At 42.8% G+C, this 24,772-nt stretch overlaps 2 protein-coding genes and 1 long non-coding RNA gene across 8 annotated transcripts in view; 1 reads left to right on the plus strand and 2 right to left on the minus strand.

Annotated features, from left to right (window-relative positions):
- Positions 1 to 16,215, plus strand: part of PDE8B (phosphodiesterase 8B) — a 233,123-nt gene extending 216,908 nt beyond the window's left edge. For all 4 annotated transcript variants that reach the window (XM_037143708.2, XM_037143709.2, XM_037143706.2 and 1 more), the window contains exons 15-22: positions 1,478 to 1,523; positions 1,930 to 2,065; positions 2,944 to 3,142; positions 7,175 to 7,392; positions 9,122 to 9,242; positions 13,034 to 13,201; positions 15,449 to 15,578; positions 16,106 to 16,215. In XM_037143708.2, coding sequence (XP_036999603.2) covers positions 1,478 to 1,523; positions 1,930 to 2,065; positions 2,944 to 3,142; positions 7,175 to 7,392; positions 9,122 to 9,242; positions 13,034 to 13,201; positions 15,449 to 15,578; positions 16,106 to 16,215 — 1,128 coding nt within the window. The remainder of the gene's footprint in view (positions 1 to 1,477; positions 1,524 to 1,929; positions 2,066 to 2,943; positions 3,143 to 7,174; positions 7,393 to 9,121; positions 9,243 to 13,033; positions 13,202 to 15,448; positions 15,579 to 16,105) is intronic.
- On the minus strand, positions 312 to 16,113 carry LOC119048151 (uncharacterized). Of its 2 annotated transcripts, none has more exons than XR_005082277.2 (4): positions 15,771 to 16,113; positions 2,957 to 3,117; positions 1,260 to 1,406; positions 312 to 564 (listed from the first exon to the last, which is right to left on the minus strand). It is a non-coding gene; the product is annotated as an uncharacterized LOC119048151 (long non-coding RNA). The 2 variants fall into 2 exon arrangements; XR_005082276.2 differs by lacking the exon at positions 15,771 to 16,113 and adding an exon at positions 9,011 to 9,131.
- Positions 16,216 to 19,113: 2,898 nt separating the features above from the next.
- WDR41 (WD repeat domain 41) overlaps positions 19,114 to 24,772 on the minus strand; it is a 63,909-nt gene continuing 58,250 nt past the window's right edge. Inside the window, exons 13-14 of one of the 2 annotated variants that reach the window (XR_005082275.2) lie at positions 21,560 to 21,762; positions 19,114 to 21,459 (exon numbers count right to left, since the gene is read on the minus strand). Coding sequence is in view for 1 of the 2 variants with exons in the window: in XM_037143705.2 (XP_036999600.1) it covers positions 21,610 to 21,762 (153 nt within the window). In the remaining variant the exon portion in view is untranslated. Of the gene's footprint in view, positions 21,763 to 24,772 lie in introns of both variants that reach the window. The other variant, XM_037143705.2, reaches the window with a different exon arrangement.

Here is a 24,772-nt window from a genome sequence, read left to right on the forward strand (position 1 = left end):
AGTTCCCAAAATCTGAGCTCTAGAATCCTTTCTTTAAATGAAAGCTTACATAGAAGGCCTTTTTAAAACAGGATAAAAGCAGAGCAGGAGCTCTGGCAGGAGCCCCCCGCCCAGCACTCAGACAGCAGATGCCTTCACTTGTAACCACCAATAGTGGCTGGTTTCCAAGGATTCACCCTGTTCTAGTGTTTTACTGTGATCATTATCTATCAGCAAGTGAAGAAAAAGAAGAAAATTCGAATGATTCATTTGTGTTCCTTATCAGAGGCTGAAGCTGGAAGAATTCTCTGGGAGAAAAACAAAGTCTGAGAGTCATCTATGAGTTTTATTTTAAAGGTCCAGCCCTGCCACCAAATGCTGAGTGTGGACTGGCTTTCTGATCCGTTCTCCTTGTTCCTGCTAAACCATGCAGCATCGGCTTCAGTTAGAGAGAGCGCTGGCCAAGGTCTTTCAGGAAGGTGGCCCCTGCAGAGCTGCAGCAGCAGGGCTCTGGTTCCTGGAACAAGTTACCAGCCCTCCTTCTCCCTGCCGCCATGCCATCCTGGGGTTCCTCTCCATGTAATGCTATAAGGCAAGAGAGAAAGGCAAAGAAAAAAATGGCGGAGTCCCTGTGAGATCTTAGAGGCAGGGCAGTTGTGCCCATTGATGACTTATCTTTTATTCAGCTGTAAAAATTAAGCTCTTGACCTAAAGATCCAAGGTGTGACTTCAGGAGAACGCTTTCTGAGGATGGCAAACCATTATAAATTATACAAACAATTATAAAAGATCTTTAAAAATTAGGTACTCAGGGATAGAAAATGAAGGGGAGGAAACTGAAATGCAAGAATATCCGGGGATGAGTTCAAGTTCAAGAGCCTAGTAAATGCCAGAACATCGGAATTCTGTCTACTCCCTTATGCTGTCCCTCCAAAGACCTCAAATCCAGAAGCTTTTCTTTCAAGTGGTAACAACAATGGTTATGTTACAAAACAAAATAAAGTTGGAAAAATTAGATATTAGTCAAAATTTATCTCAAACTTTTTAAGGCTTTACATTAAGGACTTCCCAGATGTGGCCCATGGCACTGTCTCCCTAATAAGTAAGTCCCTGTGAGGGTAAGTAGGGTCACTTAAAAGTCACACCCATCCAAACCAAAGCAAGTTAACTTCTGTGATGTCACTAATGTGCCTTCAAAATGCCAGAAGAGAAGGATGGCATGAGAATAGAGCCAACTCACAGCTCAGGTGTGAGCCCTGAATGCAGTCATTTACACTTACTTCATCCTCAGTTCTCCATCTCCTGGGGCTGGCAAGGCGGCCATGGAGAGACTATCCTGTGTTTTACAGCTGTTGTTCTGGTTTCCTGTCAAGCTGCAACTTGGAGTTCCAGATTGACTGGGTTATTCAGCAATCAAATCGCTTAGGCTAACAAAAGAAATGAGAAAATGATACCAGCATATAAAATGTGCTTCTAATATCATCTTTCTTCATTCCAGGATGGCCTGAGAAGGTTGTCCGGAAACGAGTATGTGTTCACTAAGAGTAAGTCACCACCTGTCTGCTTGTTACTGACAACCTGTCTCTGGCCTGTATGTCCCCAGTGCTGCAATTATTTGGCGAGAGCTGCAGGGCTGAGGGGACCTTGGTGCTACTTCCTGTCAGTCTCACTGGAGTTTAAGCATCTCTAATGGTCTACTCTTGAAACCAGGTCTCCTAATTAAATTTACTTCTCTCAACACTGTCAGAATAAGAACGCAAATCTCTATAAACAAACTGAATTATTTTTCTATTTGAGAGCCTTGAAATTAGCAATAGGAGTGAAAATCTCCCTACTCTGGGAAGTTCAGGACCTCCTTTTGCAGGAGCAGCCATGAGGGTGAAGACAGATGCTTCAGGGCCCTCCAGGTTTCACTGTTAACCAGCCTCCCTGCCCCATCTGTTTGCCCAGACGTGCACCAGAGTCACAGTCACCTGGCGATGCCAATAACCATCAACGATGTCCCCCCTTGTATCGCCCAGTTACTGGATAATGAGGAAAGTTGGGAGTTCAACATCTTTGAGTTGGAAGCTGTTACACATAAAAGGTATGTGGCTTCTCTGGCTGCAGGCAGGGAGGACTGATGGCCAAGCTCAAGACTTGCACATTGGGAAACTTCGAAGGAGACAGGAGTCCTTGCCACAAGGGACCTCACAGGCTGTACCTTTCTTGCCATGCTGGGGGAGTGTCGACCGAGCAGACTGTGGCCCCTGCGTGAGCTCCTTTATGGAGAGAGAGTATTAGTGGGTAAGACACGGGATCAGCCTGGTGATGACCCAGGACGCGGAAATAGTCCTTTTCAGATCTGCCCAGGTCATTCTTTTGTGCTAATGTGTCAAGAGTTCTAAGTATTCTCAGCCCCAAACTTGTTGACACCCCACCTTATACAACGAGTTTGAGAGCACCATGGGCTTCTCTTCTGATCAACTCTATAGGCAGGGCAAGGGTTAGGTAACTCACAAAGTCATCTTCTTACAGCAGGAGAAGGTTACATCTTCCAGGGGTGTTAGTCTATTAGGATGTGAGTTCCTCTCACCTGTACATGGTATGACTTGGTCGAGACCACATAAGGCAGTCCTTTTGTCCTTAGGCTCAGTAACTTCCTCAGGAGACACAAAGGAAGTGCAGATGGAGAGGAACTACCAGGGGTCCTTTCTTGGTTGTTAGAGCCACTGCAGGCAATAATGAAGAGAAACTCTGGAAATCATTTGATTGACTATCACAAGGCACCTAGTTTCAAATAAGTGACTAGTGAGGAGATGTCCTAGCTTCTCACTGGGGGAGGAGATGTTTTTATGCCCCTGCGCATGTGGAATAAGCATCAGAAGAAAAATACCTCCATTCCACATTCCTCAGTATCATCAAAGAAAGCAGTTTTTGGGCCAGTGAATACAATGAATCAGGGTTTGTTTTCCTATTTTCCAGGCCATTGGTTTACCTGGGCTTAAAGGTCTTCTCCCGGTTCGGAGTATGTGAATTTTTGCGCTGTTCTGAAACTACTCTTCGGGCCTGGCTCCAAGTGATTGAGGCCAACTACCACTCCTCCAATGCGTACCATAACTCCACCCATGCTGCTGATGTCCTGCACGCCACCGCCTTCTTCCTCGGAAAGGAAAGAGTGAAGGTAGAATTCTGGTATCATGATCTAGTTACTTGCCTATACTAGAGACCCAAGGGTTCAATCTTAGTACATATTTTAGGTAAAGAGCTGTTTCATAACCGATTTGACAGGTTTTGTGGTGGTAGTGGCTGCTATTGGCTGCAAGTTGACTGGTCATTCGGTGCTGTAAGGATATAGCCTTTTCTCCTAGCCCCCTCCCTGAAATGCCTAAAATAATGATCTGTGCCACTATAAAGAGTCCTTTACATGCCAGGCGGATCCATGAACAAACACATTCTCCAAATGTTCACAAGGAGCCCTTTGTAATACTGGGTTAGAGGACAGAATTTAATTATTATAGCAAATGGCTAGTAGGTCTACAGGTTAAGTTTTGGGACCAGAATTTGGCCATTGGTATATTATAATCCAGATAGCACTGAGCGCTTCAGCTTCGTACTGACTTGCATACATGTGCATGTTACGTAGGTGTGGATATGTGCATCTGCATATTGACGACTGTTGTGAGATTCTGAACGAGGTCTGTGTCCCTTTGCCTTACTTCAAAGTCAGTACTGCCAGATACAGCTGCTGGTTCACAGGGCAGCCCTCTGCACACCCCATCGAGAGCTGGCAAGAGATCCCTTCTTCCCTCCTGACCAACTGTCATCATTTGCACAGTGAAGCTTGTAACCCCTTTGCTACAATTAGAACTGAAACCGAAGACTATTGATATCCCTGGGGCAAGTGCTGCATAGGGACTGAAATCCACATTAATCTGCAAATGCCTGGCATTCAATCTTTTCTTAGCTATAAGGCCCAGTAAGTGAGAAGAATTGTAGTGGGTCAGGTCGAAGGAAACAGGAATGGCACCAAAATGGGGAGGGGCATTTCCTTCTCAGCCTAGCCGAATCCTAGTATCCATTTTCATCAGCAAGAAAGCAAAGAATATGTTCCAAGAATGGTACTTTTGAAGATTTTTGTCTCCTACTTAAGAAAAAGGTGTGATCCCAGGTGATGTAAGCCCGTTTCTATAGCACTTAACTTGGAGGAACTAAGACACTTCCAGGTCTCCATTCCCGCTTCATGGTCCTCCACTTTATACTGCACAGATATTACACAGCTGAGGTCACCCACTGCCAACTGAGGACAGGACCTAAGGCCTTAACCCAAGACCAAAGTGACCTACAGCTACTGCAGCCTTGAGATAAAAAAAAAAAACCCACTTAAGCAGAACCACTCTAGAGAAACGTGAATGTGTGACAAATTAGGGAATGCTAAGTCACTTTATTATCTCCCTTAATCTTCCTCCCCCCAAATAAGAATTTTTGTTTAAATTCTGAGTTCTGCTAATGCACTCAGACTCTGGTTGAATTTCTCAAATAGCAGCAATAGAAACAAGTCTAAGACTAGATATAATGCGCTCACAATGCAAGACATTTTCTAACTCTGGCAGCCCCTGCCAGAGAATCAGAACATCTCAAGGTGCAAGGAACCCTGGGGAGCTGGGTGGGAAGGGGCTCCTGAGCTCAGAGGTGTAGCCAGCAGCCCGAGGTCACTGGTTACTCCATGTGAGGGACTTCAGGTGGGATTCATTCCCAAGGTCTCTTCCCCCAGACCCGTGGCCACTGATGAAGAGGGTAAGGGAAGTGTATCAAGTTCCCATGTCACGTCACCCCTCATTTCTTTGTGCGGTAAGGCTAAAATTCTTAGTGCTCTCATGACAGAGCTCCACATCCTCAGCCCAGCCATCTAGGTAACATGCCCTTCAACTGATACCACCCCTATCCGCTCCCCACTTCTGCCGGCTCCCAGGAACCACTGCAGGTAGACAGATCAGGAGAGCCAGCCTTCCCTTGCTGTTCTCCTGGTGTAGGTGACTATTTACCCAAGATGAGGAACTGTTCAAAGGGTGATCCAGAAGGGAGTTCACTCTGGCCAGTTTGCCTCAGTATGATCCAGATCTTTCTCGCTGGTCAAAGGGGGAAAATGTGCAGAAAAGCCTGCACCTCCAGGGGTTTAGAATTTCTCCTGGTGTGGGTTTGGAGGGGAAGTTTCCTTCCCCAGACAGCCCCACCCTCTCACAGAGGCCTGGCTTCTCCCTGTGCTAGTGAGCAGGCCCAGTCTTCCTAGCCCACCCCCAGTCCTATCAGACGCTGCATTATCAGTCCCACCTACACTGCAGGATGTGGCCCATTAGTGGTGCCTTTGTAAAGGTGCCAGGTTAAATCAGTCAGTGCGAGCTGGAAGAAAAGGCAGATCTCATCTAATGCTATTTGTCCTTACTCCAGTTACACAAACCTCTTTTGATGATGAATTTTACAATTGGCCCCAGGCTCCAAGCAAGATTGGGCCTACGCTAGGAGCACCGGCTGAGGGCCCCGTAGGTCCTCAGTGCATGGGTAGAATCAGTCAGGGTGGAGCCCAAGTTTGTAACCAGCCCTACAGGTAAGCATGGCCTCTCCTGACCAGCAGCAAAATGGGAGCAGGCACACTGGTGCCTTCTCTGAGCACCACAAAATCAGTCTTGGAGCAGAGCTGAGAAGAGCAGCACTGACTGCTGTCCCCTTCAGGAAACCTGCCATGAGGCCAGGGGCCAAGCCAGGGTTGCTGCTAGCCAGGTCAGGGCTGGAAATGGCCCCCCTCTGGTAGGAGCCTTCGAGAAAGCCTTCAGACTCATTCTTCCTTACCCGTCAGCACTGGGGTTGTTTTTCTTCCCTCAGCCTTGAGAACAACTTGGGACTATCAAATATTGTGCTCAGCCCTCCAGCCTCATCTTGAGGGTCACTTTTCCCCTCATTTAACCTTCATTGAATAACCCACTTTCTCTGTTTCACCTCAGGAGCATCACAGGCGGTTCTGCCTGGAACTCTCTGCCTTGCCCCTTGTGCCTGGGCAATGCCTGCCTGTCCCTCAGGCTTCACATGGAAGGCACTTCCTAGAGAAGCCATCCCTGCCCAGCCCTGGACCGGTGCTGTCCAACGTGCTGGCCATTAGCCACATGTGGCTATTTACATTTAACTAAAATTATAGAAGTAAAAACTCAGTTCTTCAGTTGCACTGTTCACATTTCCAGTGCCCAGTGACCACCCACGACTAGGGGCTACCGTATTGGGTAGTACAGGCAGAAACGTTTATCACCACAGAACGGTGAATGGGCCACACTGTCCTTAACTACTACATCAGGCCCCATGGTTACATTCTCAAAGCCCTCTAACATCCTTATTAGCACATCTCTCAGTGTTACTTTTATTCGTGTGGGTGTTGGTTTAACTAATTTGTGCCTCACCCAACGATGAACTCCACTAGTGCAGAGATGATACCAGCACAGTGCATTGCTGCAGCTGCTGGGCTGTGCAGGGCAGCTGGGTATCTGTTGGATACCCAGGGGGCATCCAACAGATTATCAGATGAATGAATTCATACAGGACGGAGTCTCTAATGGAACAGTAGCCCACTTGGTAACTTCCTCCTAAAGCTGTGAGCTGAGAAAACACTTGTGTCCCTCGATTTTCGAGTTAATTACATAATGAGAACTGGAGGAGGGTTTCCCTTTTTGCCTTTACCACCTGCTAGCCCAGAGCTGAATTTTATTCTGACAACCACCCTCTTCACCTCATTTTCCTGGGGAAATTCTTCACACCTCGTACCACTTGGTTCTAATCGGGTCACCTTCATGTGAAGAGTTGTGTTGTATCTGTGCCACTTACTGCCACCCTCAAAACCTTTCAGAAGTATGCAAATCAAACGAGTAGTATCTGTGACCACAGGCCACTGTCTGTGCTCTCTGCTCACGGAAGAGACATGGCAGCACCACACGGCGGGCATCCCAACAGGCCCATCTGGCTTCTTATTGCGGAAGTGGAGTGAATGGACTCTGGGGAGAAAGCTTTAGGTGTCCACTATGTCCTCCCAGACAAGTCACAGCACAGCAACGTGTCCCGGGGAGGACAGCCTCACAATCCCCAGCCCGCAGGCCTCTTCCCTCCTGAGACAAGGGTGAGTACAGCTCTCCTGCACCTGAGGGGTAACACTCAACCTTGCCTCCTCTGACCCCAGGGCAGCCTCGACCAGCTGGATGAGGTGGCAGCGCTGATTGCCGCCACAGTCCATGACGTGGACCACCCTGGAAGGACCAACTCTTTCCTCTGCAATGCAGGCAGTGAACTTGCTGTGCTCTATAATGACACTGCCGTCTTGGAGAGTCACCACACAGCCCTGGCCTTCCAGCTGACGGTGAAGGACAGCAAATGTAACATTTTCAAGAACATTGACAGGTTGGTTGTACCTGTGCTCAGGTTTGTGAAGTACAAGTAGGACACTGTCATCCCTAACTTCTCGAGTACTTGGTGTCCTCTTAGGGGAAAGGAGAAGGGGCAGCAGGTTGTGCCACTATATCAGCGAGTGAAGTAACAGCCTTGCCCTGGTAACCTTAGCTGTTCTGTTCAGACTTTCACCTTTTAAAATCTCATTTGGTCTTCAATGAGTTCACAAAAATGTCTTACAGCAACTCTGTAAATATTGATTTTATAACTAATTAGCAGGTGTTTTTACCCCCCTAGAAGGAGAGCCTGTCTTTTGTGTAACTCGGTAAAAGTATATCCTTCCCTATCGTTCCCCAGCTTGATTTGTGGCCTCTTAAAACCCTAACTCGGGGGGGCAGTTTCCTACAGGTGCCAGCAGGGCAACAGCGGGGCAGTTTTCCGCCTCACTGTTGTACACCCTTCTGCTGAGAGCTGGCCACATGTGCACAGACAGGAGCAGTTCCTGTTGCCTGCCACAGCCCTGCAGTCAGGCTGTACTTACTTCACACACAGCACGGGGCAGGCTGCAGGGCAGACCCCGGGGAGAGGGCAGCATGCAGAGGGGATGGAGCTCACTCAAGAGGGCCGCTCGTCAACATGAACCTGCCAGTTTGGTTCCCAGAAATCTCAGGAATATGGAGAACAGTTATTTTGCCTTCAAATTAAGTTTCATTGACATCAAGGATTGTTTTCACGAAGAATTGGTTTCTACAGCCAATTTTATTCATGTCCCCATTCTGGCTCTTGAAGTTAGAAGATGATAGGAACTAGACAGTAATTTGGGACAGGGTTGTTGATCCAACCATTACAACTTCTATGTAATTGTAATTTAGAGAATTACTTACTAATGAAAAAAATCATTCTTCCATATTGAGAAAACATTCTTCCAATGCCATCACTGAATGAAATAATGACAATTATTTCCTCTGCCTTGGAGGACATTTGGTTCTGTCCAAAACATCCACACCAAAAGGTCCTTGAAATTCGGACCTGTCCAAAATGTGCAGAGCTCACATAAATCCTGCTCTTCTGGAATGTTTGAACCCCAGCCCACCTACCTACCCCCACGTGCCATGACCAGCTAGGCTACCGATGCTACTGACTAAAGCCACAACACAATTATTAGACCAATAAAACATGATAGTATTTTTTATGTCTTAGTCCTATAGACCAGAAGTGTAAATAAATGTTATGGGCTATTTGAACTCAAGGACATTTTCAAAGCACAGACATCTTAAGACAGGACCAAATGCCCACTAACCATTCTCTGTACAAAGAATCACTATGTCTGCACTGAATGCAATAGGACAGTTCATCGGGTTGATGTACCAGCCTTATAGAGGAAGAACTTGTCATTTCCTTCCGACAATCTCACTGTCTTGGTGTCGTCAAGAGAAGGTAGAATGGAATCATCTTGTAAAATAAGTGCCTACCATGTGACAAGTACCTACCATGTGACAGGTTACTTTTTAATGTATATTCATAAATCATATGAGGAAGGGTCGCTGTCACTGGGGAAAAGGGAAGAGTGCCAGCAAGTCCTGGTTTAGTGGACAGATAGGCAGGCGCACTTTTTGGTGTCTGCACTCACCTTGTAACCCCGGCTTCCTCACAGAGTGGGAAGTGTGGGGAAGTGGCAGCAGAGCAGTTCTGTTTTGGGACGTGATGTGAACGAGGCTCTTTTGTCTTCTGGTTATTTTAGGAACCATTATCGAACGCTGCGCCAGGCTATTATTGACATGGTCTTAGCAACAGAGATGACAAAACACTTTGAACATGTGAACAAATTTGTGAACAGCATCAACAAGCCAATGGCAGCTGAGGTAAGCATTTCCCATGTAATAAGACACATCAGAGTATATTTCCATTAGAGTCTACTCTGGCCTCAAAGTATTTTCTCTCTTGAGTGCGAGGAAATTATTTGCTTGAAGTTGGTAAAGAAGGGTTCAAAGTGCTGGCCTTTCTTCAAGGCAAGAACAGACAGTGTCCACAGTGGCCCCAAGCCCCTTGAAAGAAAGGCTCTCCCGCAGAACCAGTGGTGACAAAAGGAGGCAGGCCCAAAGGACATGGAGGAGGGAGCCGGCAGATGGCACACCAGCCCAAACGGCACTGTTTTAGGGGATCCAAGCCCTTTCTAATTCTGCTCTTCGAGCTGTTGGGTGACTTCAAAATTGGGCGTTTTAAAGATCTACATTCCTTCTGTATATAAAGGCTATATATAGTGAAATTGGGAGTGACTACTTGCGAATAAAAGCATAAGCTGTTTTTCCTCTTTACAATTTACTGATGTACCTTGGACTCACGTCAAAGTCCCTACAAACTCCAGTTTGGGGAGCATGTGTAGCAAGTTCACATGTCTCACGTTTAAAATGAGATCAGAACTCTGGCTGAGACGTAGATAGAAACACTCTCTTCCTCGCACAACCAAAAGGATGACAACTAATCTAAAAACTTTAAACAACCAGAAGTCCTAGAAAAGCAAACTGTATGGAACTCCAACAACCAAGGCGTTAAAGAAACATTCACTGAGACCAGTAGGAGGGCAGCCAAGTGGAGAGGATGCAGGGCAAGGTGGCGGACTGCTCCAGAGAGCCGGGGCTGGCTGAACAAAAACAGACTCTAGCTAGCTGTAAACTACTGTGGGGGTTGTGACAGCAGGAGAAACTCCCAGTCTCACATGAGAGAGTTTGTTGGAAAGTGGAGGTAGCGCAGAGCAAGCGAGCCGCATTGTTCCCTGACCCCGCCCCCCCACAGACAGTGCCACAACACAGCAAAGAGGGTTGCCTTGTCTGGGTGAATACCTCCGCATCCACCCCCTTACAATGTAACAGGTGCGTCAGGACAAAGAAATATGGCCCAAATGCAAGAACAGATCAAAACTCCACAAAAAGAGCAAAGTGACAAGGAGATAGACACCCTATCTGATGCAGAGTTCAAAACACTGGTAATCAGGATGCTCAAAGAATGAACTGACCTCAGTCGCAAAATGAAGGAACAAATGAAGGCTACCCAAAGTGAAATAAAGCAAAACAGGATACAAATCAACATCCAACTGGAACAGAATGAAGAAACAAGAATTCAAAAAAATGAGGAGAGGCTTAGGAACCTCCAGGACAACTTCAAACATTCCAGTATCTGAATTATAGGGCTGTCAGTAGGAGAAGAACAAGAGCAAGAAGTTGAAAACTTATCTGAACAAATAATGAAGGAAAATTTCCCCAATCTGGCAAAGGAAATAGACTTCCAGGAAGTCCAGAGAAATTGGACTCAAAGGGGAACACACTAAGGCACATCATCATTAAGTTACCCAAGATTAAAGATAAAGAGACAATCTTAAACTGCAGCAAGAGGAAAGGAGACAGTTACCTACAAAGGAGTGTCCTTAAGGCTGTCAGTTGATTTTTCAAAAGAAACCTTACTGGCAAGAAGGGGCTGGAAAGAAGTATTCCAAGTCATGAAAGGCAAGGACCTACAACCAAGATTACTTTATCCAGCAAAGCTATCATTTAGAATGGAAGGGCAGATAAAATGCTTCCTAGATAAGGTCAAGTTAAAGGAATTCATCATCACCAAGCCCTTATTATATGAAAGGTTAAAGGGACTTCTCTAAGAGAAAGAAGATCAAAAACTATGAACAGTAAAATGACAACAAACTCAAAACTATCAACAATTGAACCTAAAAAAAACCAAAACCTAAGCAAACAACTAGAAAGAAACAGAACCAGAGAAATGGACAGCACAGCGAGGTTTTTCAGTGGGGAGTGGGAGGGGAAGAATAGGGAGGAAAGATACAGGGAACAAGAAGCATAATTGGTAGGTACAAAATAGGGGGAGGTTGGGAATGGTACAGGAAATGGAGAAGTCTAAGAACTTATGTGTACGACCCATGGATATGAACTAAGAGAGGGATGCCAGAGGGTTGGGGGTTGCAGAGCAGAGGGGAGATAAAGGGGGAAAACTGTAATAGCATAATCAATAAAATATACTAAAAGAAATAAAATAAAACTGCTCTCTGAAACCATGAAGCTGTTCATAGCCTGTAAAGTTGGAAGAGCTTTTGCTCATTCCCCTTGAGCAGGAGAGGCTGCCTGTGTGGATAGATGTCCATCTTAAAAGTAACTTGACAATCAGTAAGAAGACCATCTGTTCAGGACCCATCCCATGACCAGCAGGGACACGGATGCAGGGGAAGTGTCCACCTCACCTGTGTTCTGCTCCACCCGCCAGGAATCCCATGCCCCATGCCAGGGCCCTCTCCTTCCACAGAGGACTCACGGGAGCAACTGGGGTTTAGAAGGGAAAAATTAGAGAATCATAGAATTTAGAGTTGGGAAGTTCATCTATCCAAGTAAGCTCTGAACTCTGCATTGAGATTTACTACTTACCGCAGTGACTATTGTAAGCACTCTCTTCCCAATGATAAGTAACCAAAACCACCACCATCAGAACATAATTCTGCCCATTGATGGTCTACTAAGTATGTCCAGCCTCAAAACAAAACAGACAAAAAACCCTTAAATATCATGCAGTCTTTCAGTTTGGCAGAGCTAATTAACTGTTCTCACACAGTCAATTCAGTGGTGTCTTTGAGGAGAGAGGGTAGAAATCAGTCTTCCAGAGTTCGTATAACCAGTGTGTGTTGCATGCACATAAGCCTCCTCGGGGACCTGGCCACTTGGCTCGGAACCACTGACATACATCACTAGGTTTGTACTAGTGAATGGCCAGTCTTCTTAACCATGCTGAACACACTGGTTCCTGCCTGGGCCTACCTTCTACCCCTAGAACCCCCAAAGCTTATATGGTTCACACTCCCTAGCAGCAGCCAGGAGAGCATGAGTGCACATGTACCTTAAGAGAAAGAAATGAAGTAGGAGGTGGTGGATGAGTAAGAATGAGACAGGTCATGAAAGAGAGGGAGCTGGTAGGTATAAAAAGAAATTAATGAAGGAATCATTGGAAGGTCACATTAGTGTTCTTTCCCCATTTTCAATGTATTAAAAAACAAATTTCTGCTTTTATACATTTCCTAATAAATCTGGAGAAAAGCTCCACTTCTTTAAGGTCACATACCAGATTACTAAACACAGAACAAAACTGTCTAAACTGCTTACAACAGTCCGCTCTGGGCGGAGGATGGAAGTGAGGAAGTAGATGGGTAGTGATAGGAACTTCGACCTTTTAAACTCTGAGTTTTTGGTTTTGGGATTGTTTGAGGGGCTTGGGTTTTTTTTGTTTTTAGATTTTATTTATTTATCTTTAGAGGGGAAGAAAAGGAGAGAGAGAAATAGCAATGTATGGTTGCCTCTCGTGAGTCCCCTGCTGGGAACTGGCCTGCAACCCAGGCATGTGCCCTGACTGGGAACCGAACCGCAATCCTTTGCTTCAGAGGCCCCGCACTCAATCCACTGAGCTACACCAGCCAGGGCTAAGGTTTTTTTTTTTTAACGAGAATATATCAGGGCATTATGGAATTAATGATGGGAAACCTGCTGTCCCGAGTCACAGGCATGTCTCAGCATGCCCAAGTGATCAACACCAACTGTCTGGTCAGTTAGCCTTCCTAGGCTTCACCATCATCTTGAACTAACTCTCATCTGACAATGTTTTCCAGACCGAGGGCAGTGACTGTGAATGCAACCCTACTGGGAAGAACTTACCTGAAAACCAAATCCTGATCAAGCGCATGATGATTAAGTGTGCTGACGTGGCCAACCCATGCCGCCCCCTGGACCTGTGCATCGAATGGGCAGGGCGGATCTCTGAGGAGTACTTTGCACAGGTGCGTGGCCTCCCTAGGGGACCTTTACTTTTCTTCTGGCAATGGCTCCATGTCATAGAACTCTGAGGATTCTCATGATCAGCTGGTACATGAGTCCTCCCTGGAAGGAAATGGCTCACACCTACCTGGACGAGAAGACCTCTGGCTCCCTCAAGAGACTGATGTGGCTGGTCAGTAACCAAAGTCTCTCTAGGGGATGAGGAATAAACTTAACCTGTATCTTTTCATCCTCAAATTCTTAGTTCCTGAACTCCTACAAAAACCGGGAAAATCACCCATTCGTTCACTGGGCTATTATCCCCATGGCACATTATGGGAAACAGACAGAAACCGTGGCAGCTCACAATATAGTAGAAAGATGTAGAAATAGTTAAATCCACACATTAGTAAAAAATATATATATATCTCTCTAAAGGAGGTGTATTTTAAGTATGTTAACTGCTGTGAGAGTTCAGAAAGATTTTTCCCCCTAGATAAAAGAGGGGCTTTGTGGGTATGATGTTGGAGGGGTTTTTTTGGGGGGGGGAGGGGGCTGCAGCAGGGGTTAGAAATGTGGAAATAAGAAAAGGCTTTCTGAGGGAACAAAGCATTATGAACAACAGGAGTAAGAAGGAAAATGTAATTTTTATATAAGGAGAGCAGTAATATCTGCTGTTGTTCAGTTTGGCAGTACAAAGAATTAAAGGAGAAAAATCCAGAAAGAACAGACTGCAAGATGCCATTTAAAATACAGGCCTACTCCCAGAAGAGAGGCTCTAAGGACTGATGTGTGTATGTGCAGCAGATAGACAAACACATGAGCAGTGCCTACAAGTAATGCATTGGGGGGGTCTACATGGCTGGAATGTACCTCTGAGGAAAGTACCTCAGCTATTAATAGCTGATGAGGTCCAAAAGGGCAGGCAGGGGAGTGGCCAGTGGAGGATCCAGTATGTTAACTGCAGCTTCCAGGGCTGGGAAGAGAGCCCCTGAATTGAAGAAAAGTAGGACAGGCAATTCTGGGCTTGCCAGAAAAGAAAACAAAAATACCCAACTACTCCTTGAACAACAGTAGGTATTTTAAGGCTGCCTAATCAACTGACCTGTAATGAGAAAGCTGAGCCAAAAGCCTGATAGGAGGCTGTTAATGGGCTTCCCAGGACCCACAGAAAGGACTTGAAATCCTACTCCTAGTTATTCTCAAAGTACATGAATGGGAAAGAACCACTTCAAAGTTCTCTAATGCAAGTTCCCTGTTCAGATGACCACCCCGCCCCCACAAAGTGTACTATTGTTAACAGCCAATGTAACCTAAAAATCAAAAATTACAAACAAATGAGGCCTCTGATCAGCTGGCCTCTGGCTCAACACACCATCAGGAAATGTGGATCTTAATATTCAGCTCAGTGAATGACAACCTTGTGCAAATAAATATTCACTCCAGTGTACAAAATACTCATTTACCCATACTTTGCACAAACTGCATGACCAGTACCCAAATCTGATACGTAGTTTGTCAGTCATTCTTTTGAGTAAAAACACTGTCCTATGGAAAAAAACGGCAAGTTCAGCCGACTGGCAAATGTGCTTTTCCCCGAAACCAGCAGTGCTGTTGGGAAGCAGCACCAGGGCTCTGTGCCCACCTCGCTGTGTCACAGAACAGTAAAGAGGCGGACACGCCAAGGTCCAGCTTTAATAAGATCAGTAATCTTACTGCTTCCATGACAGTGTTCGTATGAGAGGCTTTCTTTTTCAACTGCAGGCATGTGACTGTTAACAGTACAATGACTAGTGGTACAGTTTGGTGCCAGTTCTTTGATTCATGCTAAGGTGTCAGTTTTATTCATGACGGTTTCTGTCAATTCGTGTTATGTGCATTAGTATTGTTAGTATTAATAACAGTATTATCAGTATTACTTTAATAACAGTATTATCAGTATTACTTTAAACAGTATTAACAGTATTATCAGTATTTTGACCTCGCAATAATGAAAACAGATCTCAAAAAAGAGGGCGTGAACCCTGAGATGGACCCTTTGGGAGAGGCTATGGTAGAGCTTAAGGGACGTGAGAGTCGGAAGCCCTGAATTGAGTTACTGTGTCTCACCAGGTGGTTGGCTTACATTAAGTCCCAGAACCACGCTGAGCCTATTTCTTCATATATACAAGTGGACGCTGACCCATTTCCACAGGCTGGTTCTGAGAAACCAGAGTGTACTGTTGCAGTTCCTTGTGGCCCTACAGCCCTGTGAGTGTTATGTCTTACAGACTGATGAAGAGAAGAGACAGGGACTACCTGTGGTGATGCCAGTGTTTGACCGGAATACCTGTAGCATCCCCAAGTCACAAATTTCCTTCATTGACTACTTCATAACAGACATGTTTGATGCGTGGGACGGTAAGATACATTCTGTTTTGTCCACCACACAGAATATTGTTATCCTTTACGATTACCTTTAACAATACACAGACTGTTTGTGCCCTGGTCTGGTGGGGTGCACATGCACTTTTTGTGTTCCCAGCACCTGGCGTGAATCTTGTGCACAAAGGACTCAATGGATGTTTGGTAAATTGATAAACAAGCCTTTACCTCTTCAAAGGACCTCTTCCAAAGCTTACAGCACTTTCATTCTGTCACTGGAGGAAACTTTAGAAAGAACACAAAATGTATTAAAAGTCTATACTGAATCAGATTCTTTTGGTAATGGCTTATCAATTTTTAAGTAAAAGGACCCCTGTTTGTATTTCAAAAACCAGTGTTTAGTGACTATCCTTCTGCTGTGTGCTCCCCTGTGCCCTGAGGCCCAACCTCGGGTACTTCTTCTCCAGTTCTGACCCCAAATTTGTCCCCCAGAGCCCCAGTCTTCTAAGTGCCTCTGGGATCTAATTTAACAGGCTTCTTTTGATTCTTTTGTGTCCCTGCAGCCTTTGCACACCTGCCAGCCCTGATGCAACACCTGGCCAATAACTACAAGCACTGGAAGACATTAGATGACCTGAAGTGCAAGAGTCTGAGGCTCCCATCCGACAACTGAACCAGGACACAGGAGGGGACCCCCTTACCCACAAAGGACACGGTGACTCACAGTAGTGTAAAGGACAAGTGTAGGTCAAGGAGCTAATGTTTGATATCTGACCTTGAATCATGTAAATCCTCAAATTTCATTTTTAGAAAGTTATATTCCATGAAGAAAAATATGTTCTTTATATAATCACAGTGACAGAACAAACACATGGCAAAATCTTTTGCTGTGCTGTGAGCCTGTGTGTCCTCGTCAGCCACGGAGCTGAAAGACTACACCTAGCAGGACACAAGCAGCAGAGACCTAGTGTCTCTGACTGAGCCCACCTCCCTGGACGATGATGACCAAGTAGCTTAGCCAGTATTCAGCGCAAATGTTACCACAAAAGTCACCACCACTGTTTAGCATCATTATTTTCTTCAAGAGTATCAGTCTGAAGAACTCCTACGAATATCTAAAAAAAAAAACCCCAAAACTAAAACTATAAAATGAGCAAAACAACAAGGACCAAATTATTGACACATTGGTTAGCTTCACAGCCTCCACAGTTACGGGGTTCTTCTGATTGATGTTGTGACACCCAAGTTAGCCATGGCCTGGTGTGTGCCTTCTCTAGACTGGTCTCGGCAGCCCGTGTAGCCCTCTTTCCTATAGAAGGCATTCATCTGAACAGAAAGCCATCCACGATGGGGAAGGGAGTGACATTTTGTTTCAGGGAACTCCATGAGATTCCCTTATTTCTGGTTAACAGAGGCAGTCACAAAACACTACAGTGAGTGAGTATTATATAAAAGCCATTAAATCTGAATGCCCTTGGACAAGCTTTTTTAAAAAAAGAAAAAATTTGTATACATTTGCTGTTTAAAGTTTTTATGGAATCAATCTACATTTTCTGGAGAATGCTGTACCATGTACCATCTACATGTATGTATTTGGGGAGGGGATAGGGGAAGTTTCAAGATTCAGATGTTTTCCACCTATCTATATTTGTGATCATGCCATTTTCCTTTAATGATGTAAAAAATGCAGGATGTGTAAATATATCAGAATATAGACACGTGGGAAAACAGTAAATATTATTAACTGTATGCTAAAAGCTTCTAAAGCACAAGTGCATATTTTTATACGGCTCTTTTCACAAGTTTCTGTGATCTACATGAAGTCAGACTTGAAATTTTCCCTTCTCTTTTACTGGCCAACCCTACTCTATGTATTATAAATATTAGAAACTAAGTAAACAAAATATCTTCATTTTTCTTTCAAATTCTCTGTACTCCATGCTGCATTTTTAGGAGGTATAAACAGAGACTGGATTAATTGAATCAGTCATTACTTCTTTCAAACAAAAAATGGAATGCAGAACACTTGGAATTAGTACACAGAAAAAAATTACTTATCACTCATAATGTGCCAATGTTTTTTCTATGTTTTGTAGTAAAAATGGAAACATATGTGACAATACCATGCAAAGAAGTATCTCCCACCTATTTTTGTCAGATGGTAAGAGAACTTGCTTAACCAGGACCACAGCTTGCTTTGCACTGTAATGCTGCATTATGTAAAAGTGAAGAAGTGTTTCTGTGAAGTACTTGTAACGAAATTCCTATAGCCATTTTATTTACAACAGCTGTTTTTATTTTACCTCCTCTTTGGCCTAAATTTTTCATAATTTCAAAATTTCAGTCAGTTCCGTGTCCTTTATTTCACGAATCATACACTTTGTTTTTAGAACACGTTAAATTCAGGATGTCTGAATCCCATTTTAAGGAGCTAAATAATTTTCTTAGGCTTCTTCAGGAGCTTGTTTAAGACTAGGACAATCTTTTCCTGACCACCTCTTTGAGTTCCATTTTGTAAGTAAGCAACATTTATCAGATGTCTCAAACTTACTCAGTGGAATGTCAAATTAAGTTCATATTAACTTAAATTTTTTAAAACTACCAGGTTCTAAAGCTTCAGCATAGCTCTGTTCGTTATCAGAGTAACCCACAATGGTGTAACCTTCTGAGCTGCTCCTTAAATAGCGCACTCCTCCAAAGAGTCATTTTATTAGAATAGTCTATCAGATGGGTATAAACTGTTACAATTGCCTCTTACCCTGAGTTGTTTACTAAAACATTCTATGTTGAGGGGAGCTATATTAATCTAGGGAAATGCAACACTATCTAATAGCAGAGAGAGGTCATACTATTACTGCCATACTTATCAGAAGAAAAAGTTAGAAAACATTGTTACCTGGACCAGAATGATGACCCTATAATTTAGCTGAGTCATTCTTTACTTCCAATTTAGGATGTGCTTGCCTTCAGGGTCAGGACTGGTTAGTCTTACAGGCAAAGATGAAGCTTCATCAGTTCAATCCGAACCCATTTCATTTGTGGAAGATAAATGGAAGAGATGATACCAATGCCCCAAAGTTTAGACTCTTGGTTGTATTATAAATACAGCCTGAGAAAGAGGTAATAAGGTATACTATATAGAGTTATTTGCACATATAATACCATTGAAAACTAAGATAGAAAAAAAAAGCACACAGTATATGTTGACCTCAATTATAATTGTATTCTAAATTAGGGCATTCATAAAAGCAAAAACTATGAGTTGCAGTGAGTGGGTTGGAGGCATCCCTCCGGACCAAGGGTGTCAAACTCATTTTCACCGGGGGCCACATCAGTCTTGGGGTTGCCTTCAAAGGGCTGAATGTGATTTCAACTCCTTAACTGTTTAGGAGAAATTACATTTATACAGTCCTAACATTACATTCGGCCCTTTGAAGGCAACCGTGAGGCTGATGTGGCCCCCAGGGAAAATGAATTTGACGCTAGAGTAGAAGTGTCAAACTCATTTTCACCGGGGGCCACATCAGCCTCACGGTTGCCCTCAAAGGGCCGAATATAATATTAGGACTGTATAAATGTAACTTCTCCTTAACAGTTAAGGGAGAGCTCAGTACTGTCACCGGGTAGAAACAAGATGCCGGGCTGGATAAAACAAGGTGGAGGGCCAGATTCGGCCACAGGCCTTGTGTTTGCCACCTGTAAACTGGAGTATAACAACAGGGATTTATGTGGTACTCATGGTACTATTTGCTCCCAAAACTTACCTGTAGTTTCTATCACTCCATGTGAATAGAATACTATCACAAAATAACACCAGAACAGATTAGGAAATAAAGCAGTTAAAAATCTGAGTTTCTCATATAATTTCACTGAATATGTCACAAACAATTCAAGAAAATGAGCTTTGTTACAAACTCATTACCTAATGTAAAATTTCCCAAAGAACATGCTAGCTCCTAATTGAATGAAGTCCATCTATAGAGGAAAATTAGAAGCCTGAAAATGATTCTGAGATATTTAATCAAATTGGTCAACAATCTGATGCACTCAGACCAGAATGCACATCTGCCTGGTACTGGACTACTAACCATGTTCCACTTTCAGGATGGAAGACCAGAGTGCTGTCTCTGTGACTCCTCAAATATGCCACAAGGGCAGGTTGTTGGGTCAAAGGGAGTGCTAATTTTCCTATCCATAGCCCCCTATTCTATAATGGAGGTAACAAATTTTAATATAGTTCTCCATAAACCTATCTTCATTATAAATTAAATAAACATGAACATCATTTGATTTTTCTCCAATGGTAGTAACGTAAGCCTTTCTGATTCCAGTCCTCTTTGCTTTGTTTTTAAAGCCACTCAATGATAATGGAATAGAACTGATGACCAACCACGAGGCCCTGCTAATCTGGGCCTCGGTTTCCTCATTTATAACATTATGACACTAGTCTGGCAGAGATGATCTTAGCTCTTCCAGACTTTGCAGGCAGTTGTGGAAGCAACCATCAAAGGTAAAACCCAGTAAATGAACAATTTATAAAGATTCCATCTAGAGTGTGTGTGATGAATGATAAATCTGCAGAAAGTGCTCTTTGAGAAGGATCGGTCGCTGACAGTGTCCATCACCTTGCACTCACTTTCACAGGATCCTTTCATTAGCAGTCTAAATTTAAGAATGATCCCAATACTAAACTCACCTATTCTTAATGTGTGGGACCCATTTTAATTTTAATTTTTTAGTACCAAAAGGGAGAAAAAGTGCTCTGATACAAAGCCACTGGGTGATGAAGACAACTGAATCTCAGTGGCCATTGCAAATGAAGCCTTTCTCAAGCATTTCAAATGTGAGTCAGTGGAGACATGAACCAGGCACTTTGGACTCAGACTGGAAACACTGTAACTCTTCACTCACCCAGCACATGAGGGGCAGTGCGGGTATAGTGCTAATCTAGCCAATGGCTATTCAGGCCAATTCACACTGGGGATAAATACACCTTCATAAGACTCCTATTGGTTTGAGTTTATAGAGATTTTAGTAGCTAGAACTAAAAAAATAAATTAGTTGGCACCAGAAAAAAAATTTGTAGTTAAACAGTGAGAGATCCAAGTTTGCTCTATAGAGCACTGATGATTAGTACCTAAATACCAAAGAAATCTATAGGAGAAAGGATATATTTAAATTTATCACAAGGATTTTTAATTAAATGGGCTCTAAAGATAACCAAAGAATAAAAAACTTCTAATTAATACCACAACTTTACTGCTCCATGTGCACCTCCTCACAAGATCCAAGTTCAAGTGAAGAAGCGCACAGAGCAGCACTCACCACTCCAACAGAAGCCCACAGTGCGGCCGCCACGCAATCTCCGTTTTCTGCAGGGCAGGAAGAGGTTTCTGGAGATTTCAAGTTTAAGTTCAAGTTCTGCTGCATCCTACCTCTTCTTCAGGGGGTTTCTCTCCCAAAATATCTTCTATAATTATCATGCATATTAATTTCCTTAAAAGCAGGCTTTAAAATAAATAAATGTTTAAAGGAATGAACAGGTATAGTTAAAATATTCATTTTGGAGAACAAAGGTATATCAAAATCTGAAGACTAAAGAAACTATTTAAAAAGAAATCTTAAGAATCAGATTTAACTAGAGGTAGTAAAATTATACTAAACAAAATAAGAGGTCCTGAGTACTATGCTCATTAACCATAAGATCATAATTTCTGATGCAAAATTAAAGCATAACAATATTTTTAAATTGTCTGTAACAATTCTATGGTGTAATTTAATTCTGTGTCAACAGATATTTATTTGTAGTATGATCCACAAAGCTCAGTTTTTGAGAATTCCCTGCTAAAATACTTGTGGTATATTCTTTGGTGGATGTACTCACACCTAAGAAGCAACTTGTTGCTGCTTTACATGCCTACAAAAAAGAATTCACAGAATCAGAAGTTTATAAAGTGACAAAAAATATATATTAGACATTTAAGTGATCAACATGTTAATTGTTTTCAGAGTATTACCCTATATTTGATGTTCAAAGTTCATGCACATGTATTCCATATCCCCTAAACTAGACAGCAAGATACAAGTCACCATTTTCCTCTAATTTTTGAAATAATTTTAAACTGCGCAATCCAGATTCTCGTTCTCCATTTTTCCACAAAATAATGAGATGATCAGCAGAGCATGTCACTAGTCCATGATCTTCAAAGTACAGAAACATCTGTAAAGAAATTTAAAACAAATCCCATATGATCTCGCCTTTAACAGGAATCTAATCAACAAAATAAATAAACAAGCAAAATACAACCAAAGACACTGAAACTGAGAACAAGCTGACAGTGACCAGAGGGGAGAGGGGAAGGGTTTTCAGGAACAAGTATAAAGGACACATGGACAATAACAAGGGGGGTGGAGACGGGAGGGAGAGAGGTGGGGAAGGCTGGGGGTGGGCTGGGACGGGGGTAAAGGGCAGAAAACTGTATTTGAACAGCAATTAAAAATGGTTAAAAATTTCATTATAAAGCTGTCATATTCTAAAATTATAAGGTTTTGTAATGGAAAAAGACAAAAATATTAAAAACTACTGAGTATAGGAACTCTAAGGAGAAGAGAAGTGGCAAAGTTAGATCAACACGTTTGCTTGTAAGACATGTATCTTGGAGATGTACTGGGGAGTGAATGTACAATTCCTTATCATTTCCCATGAGAAATTCTATTTTTAAGTGTGGATAATAGTCATATAAATACATACATACCAAAAACATAAATGCTAGACCAATATCTAGTGTTTTAGTAGTCAGCACTTTAACACTGTTCAACTACAGACCTATAACAGCTATTTTTGTAATGTACATAAATTCCCAAAGTAGCTTCTGAATTTTACCATATTATTCTTTAAGTACTGTTTTTAAGATTTTGTCAGAAGTCCTGCCTGCCAGACCTATTTTACTTAATCATTTATACTTGCCTCATTATTTATATACAAATGGCTACAAAAAAGTCTGAATTCAAAATTTTCCAAGATAAATACTGGCTTCAGGTCTGTAAATAAAAGGAGATATAGTCAGTCCCTCCGTAAGCATTTACTGAGTGTCATCTACATGCTTATAGTCCCTACTCTCAAGAAGGTTCTAATTCAGCTGTAATACCAAATCAGAGCTGAAGCAGTCAGGCACTGATGAAAGACTATGTGAAGAGGTACTACACAGTAATGCAGTTCAGACTATGATCTGTCACAGAAATGCAGAAAAAGGGGGCAGAGCAATAATAACTGAAATCGTCAGAGAAAGCTTCAAAAATATAAACCTCTCCAAAAAAATAGGGGGGCGGGGAGGTCATACCAAGGGAAGGAACAGGCTAGACACTAAGAACAAGAAAAGAGAGTGTTGATGAGGAGGCAATGAACACTGGAGTGGAGAGCAGGCATCAGAAAGGGGAAAAATGAAGCCATTAAAAGGATGAGCACTCATCCAAGGAAAGAATGAAATAAAGGAGAGAAATAAAACAACAGGATAAGAGTTTTCTCTGAAATAATTTAAACATTTCCAAAAATAGCCAGGATGAGGCCTCGGCTGATTATGTAGGAGTGAAAGAGGTTATTAGTACAAAAGTCCTCAGAACATGGAAAAGACAGAAGGAGGGGTTGGGTTAGAGTACAGATGAAAATCTAATAAAAGGAACGAGGAAATCGAGGAGACAGTACCTACGAGACAGCTTAGAGCAGGGGTGGCAAACTCATTTTCACTGGGGGCCACATCAGCCTCACAACTGCCTTCAAAGGGCCAAATGCAATTTCAACTCCTTAAGAAGTGGTTACATTTATACAGTCCTAAAATTATTTTGGCTTTTGAAAGCAACCACAAGGCTGATGTGATCCCTGGTTAAAATGAGCTTGACACCCTTGGCCTAGATTTTCTCAATGAAGCCAGAGATACTTAAAAAACAAACAAACAAAAAAAGCTTAAGTATCAAATACTTTCACTCAGGAAAATTCCTAAGAATGTAACATTTCTATAGTATGACAAATGTGCCACTTTGAAGGTTTCCCCACCAGTGAGAAACCTTTAATGGGTTCCTATGATTTTAAAAATAAAATCCAAACTCCTTAGCCTTACATTCAACGGCAGTCATAATCTAACCAAAATTACTTTCCCAGGCTTTCATCTCCTAGATTAGAGTTTGTTTACAGAAACCTAGTGCTCCAGCCGAGTGAATATGCTCCTTGCTATCAAGGAGATCCTATTTTTGCCTTCTGTCTACCACACTCCACCCTTACCACTCCCAAACTACACTATAACCAAGCAAATGAAGTCAAAGCCAAAGAAACAAAAACAACCAGGGTATGTGTTACAGGAAAGTACAGATGAGTACCCAGCATCTGGGAGCATCAATCGTATCCAACTTTCAAGGTTCAGCTCAAATCTCAAGCCCTGTATCTTCCACTGATCATTTTCTTATAAGTCCTGAGTATTCAGTCTGCTGTGCATCTGGGTCCACATAAGAAGCCTAGATTAACAGCGTATTAGGTCTGTATCCTTAGATACTTTACCTACTAAAGTATAAGATCCACAAGGGCAAGCACTGTATTTTATCTCTTTTTGTAAACTCCACTGTCTAGTACAGTACCTGAAATATGGGCAATGCTACATAACAAGGGTGGCACTTCTGCTCCTAAGCATAAGTACACTTTCAAATGAGAACTAATTTGCTCCTCCCTGGCTAAGTCAATACTTAGGGCTCTGCATATACTGCTATCATACTATTAGTTCCAATCATCTCTTTATTTCTACTAATTTTATTCTTTCATTACAGGCAATGGTGCCTATAAGAAATATTAACATATTTTGATATCCACAAATTAGAATTTGTGGATATCATAACCACGGCCCTCGATTCATCCTTGATTTACTACTGTTACATACTCAACATTATTCACACTGCCCTTACTGTCAGCTACCTAGATCTCGTAAATACTGGTGATTAAGCCCATTATTTAGACCAGCGACTTCTGGCTGATGTGCCACATGAATTTTTAAAACATGCAATACATGACTATCAAAATTATACCTACTTTTCTATCAGATTAGCAAAAAATGTACTTTTTGGTGTGCTGCAGAATTTCAATCATTAGTTTATGTGTCCATCAGATGAATAAGGCTGAAAATCAGATTTAGAAGACACGCATCCCTTGATTCCTCAGATTCTATCTCTGTGAAGAGAGAGACCCTAAT

This window comes from Artibeus jamaicensis, unplaced genomic scaffold (genome assembly GCF_021234435.1).
Source record: "Artibeus jamaicensis isolate MK-2021 breed Jamaican fruit bat unplaced genomic scaffold, CSHL_Jam_final contig_373, whole genome shotgun sequence".
NCBI lineage: Eukaryota > Metazoa > Chordata > Mammalia > Chiroptera > Phyllostomidae > Artibeus > Artibeus jamaicensis.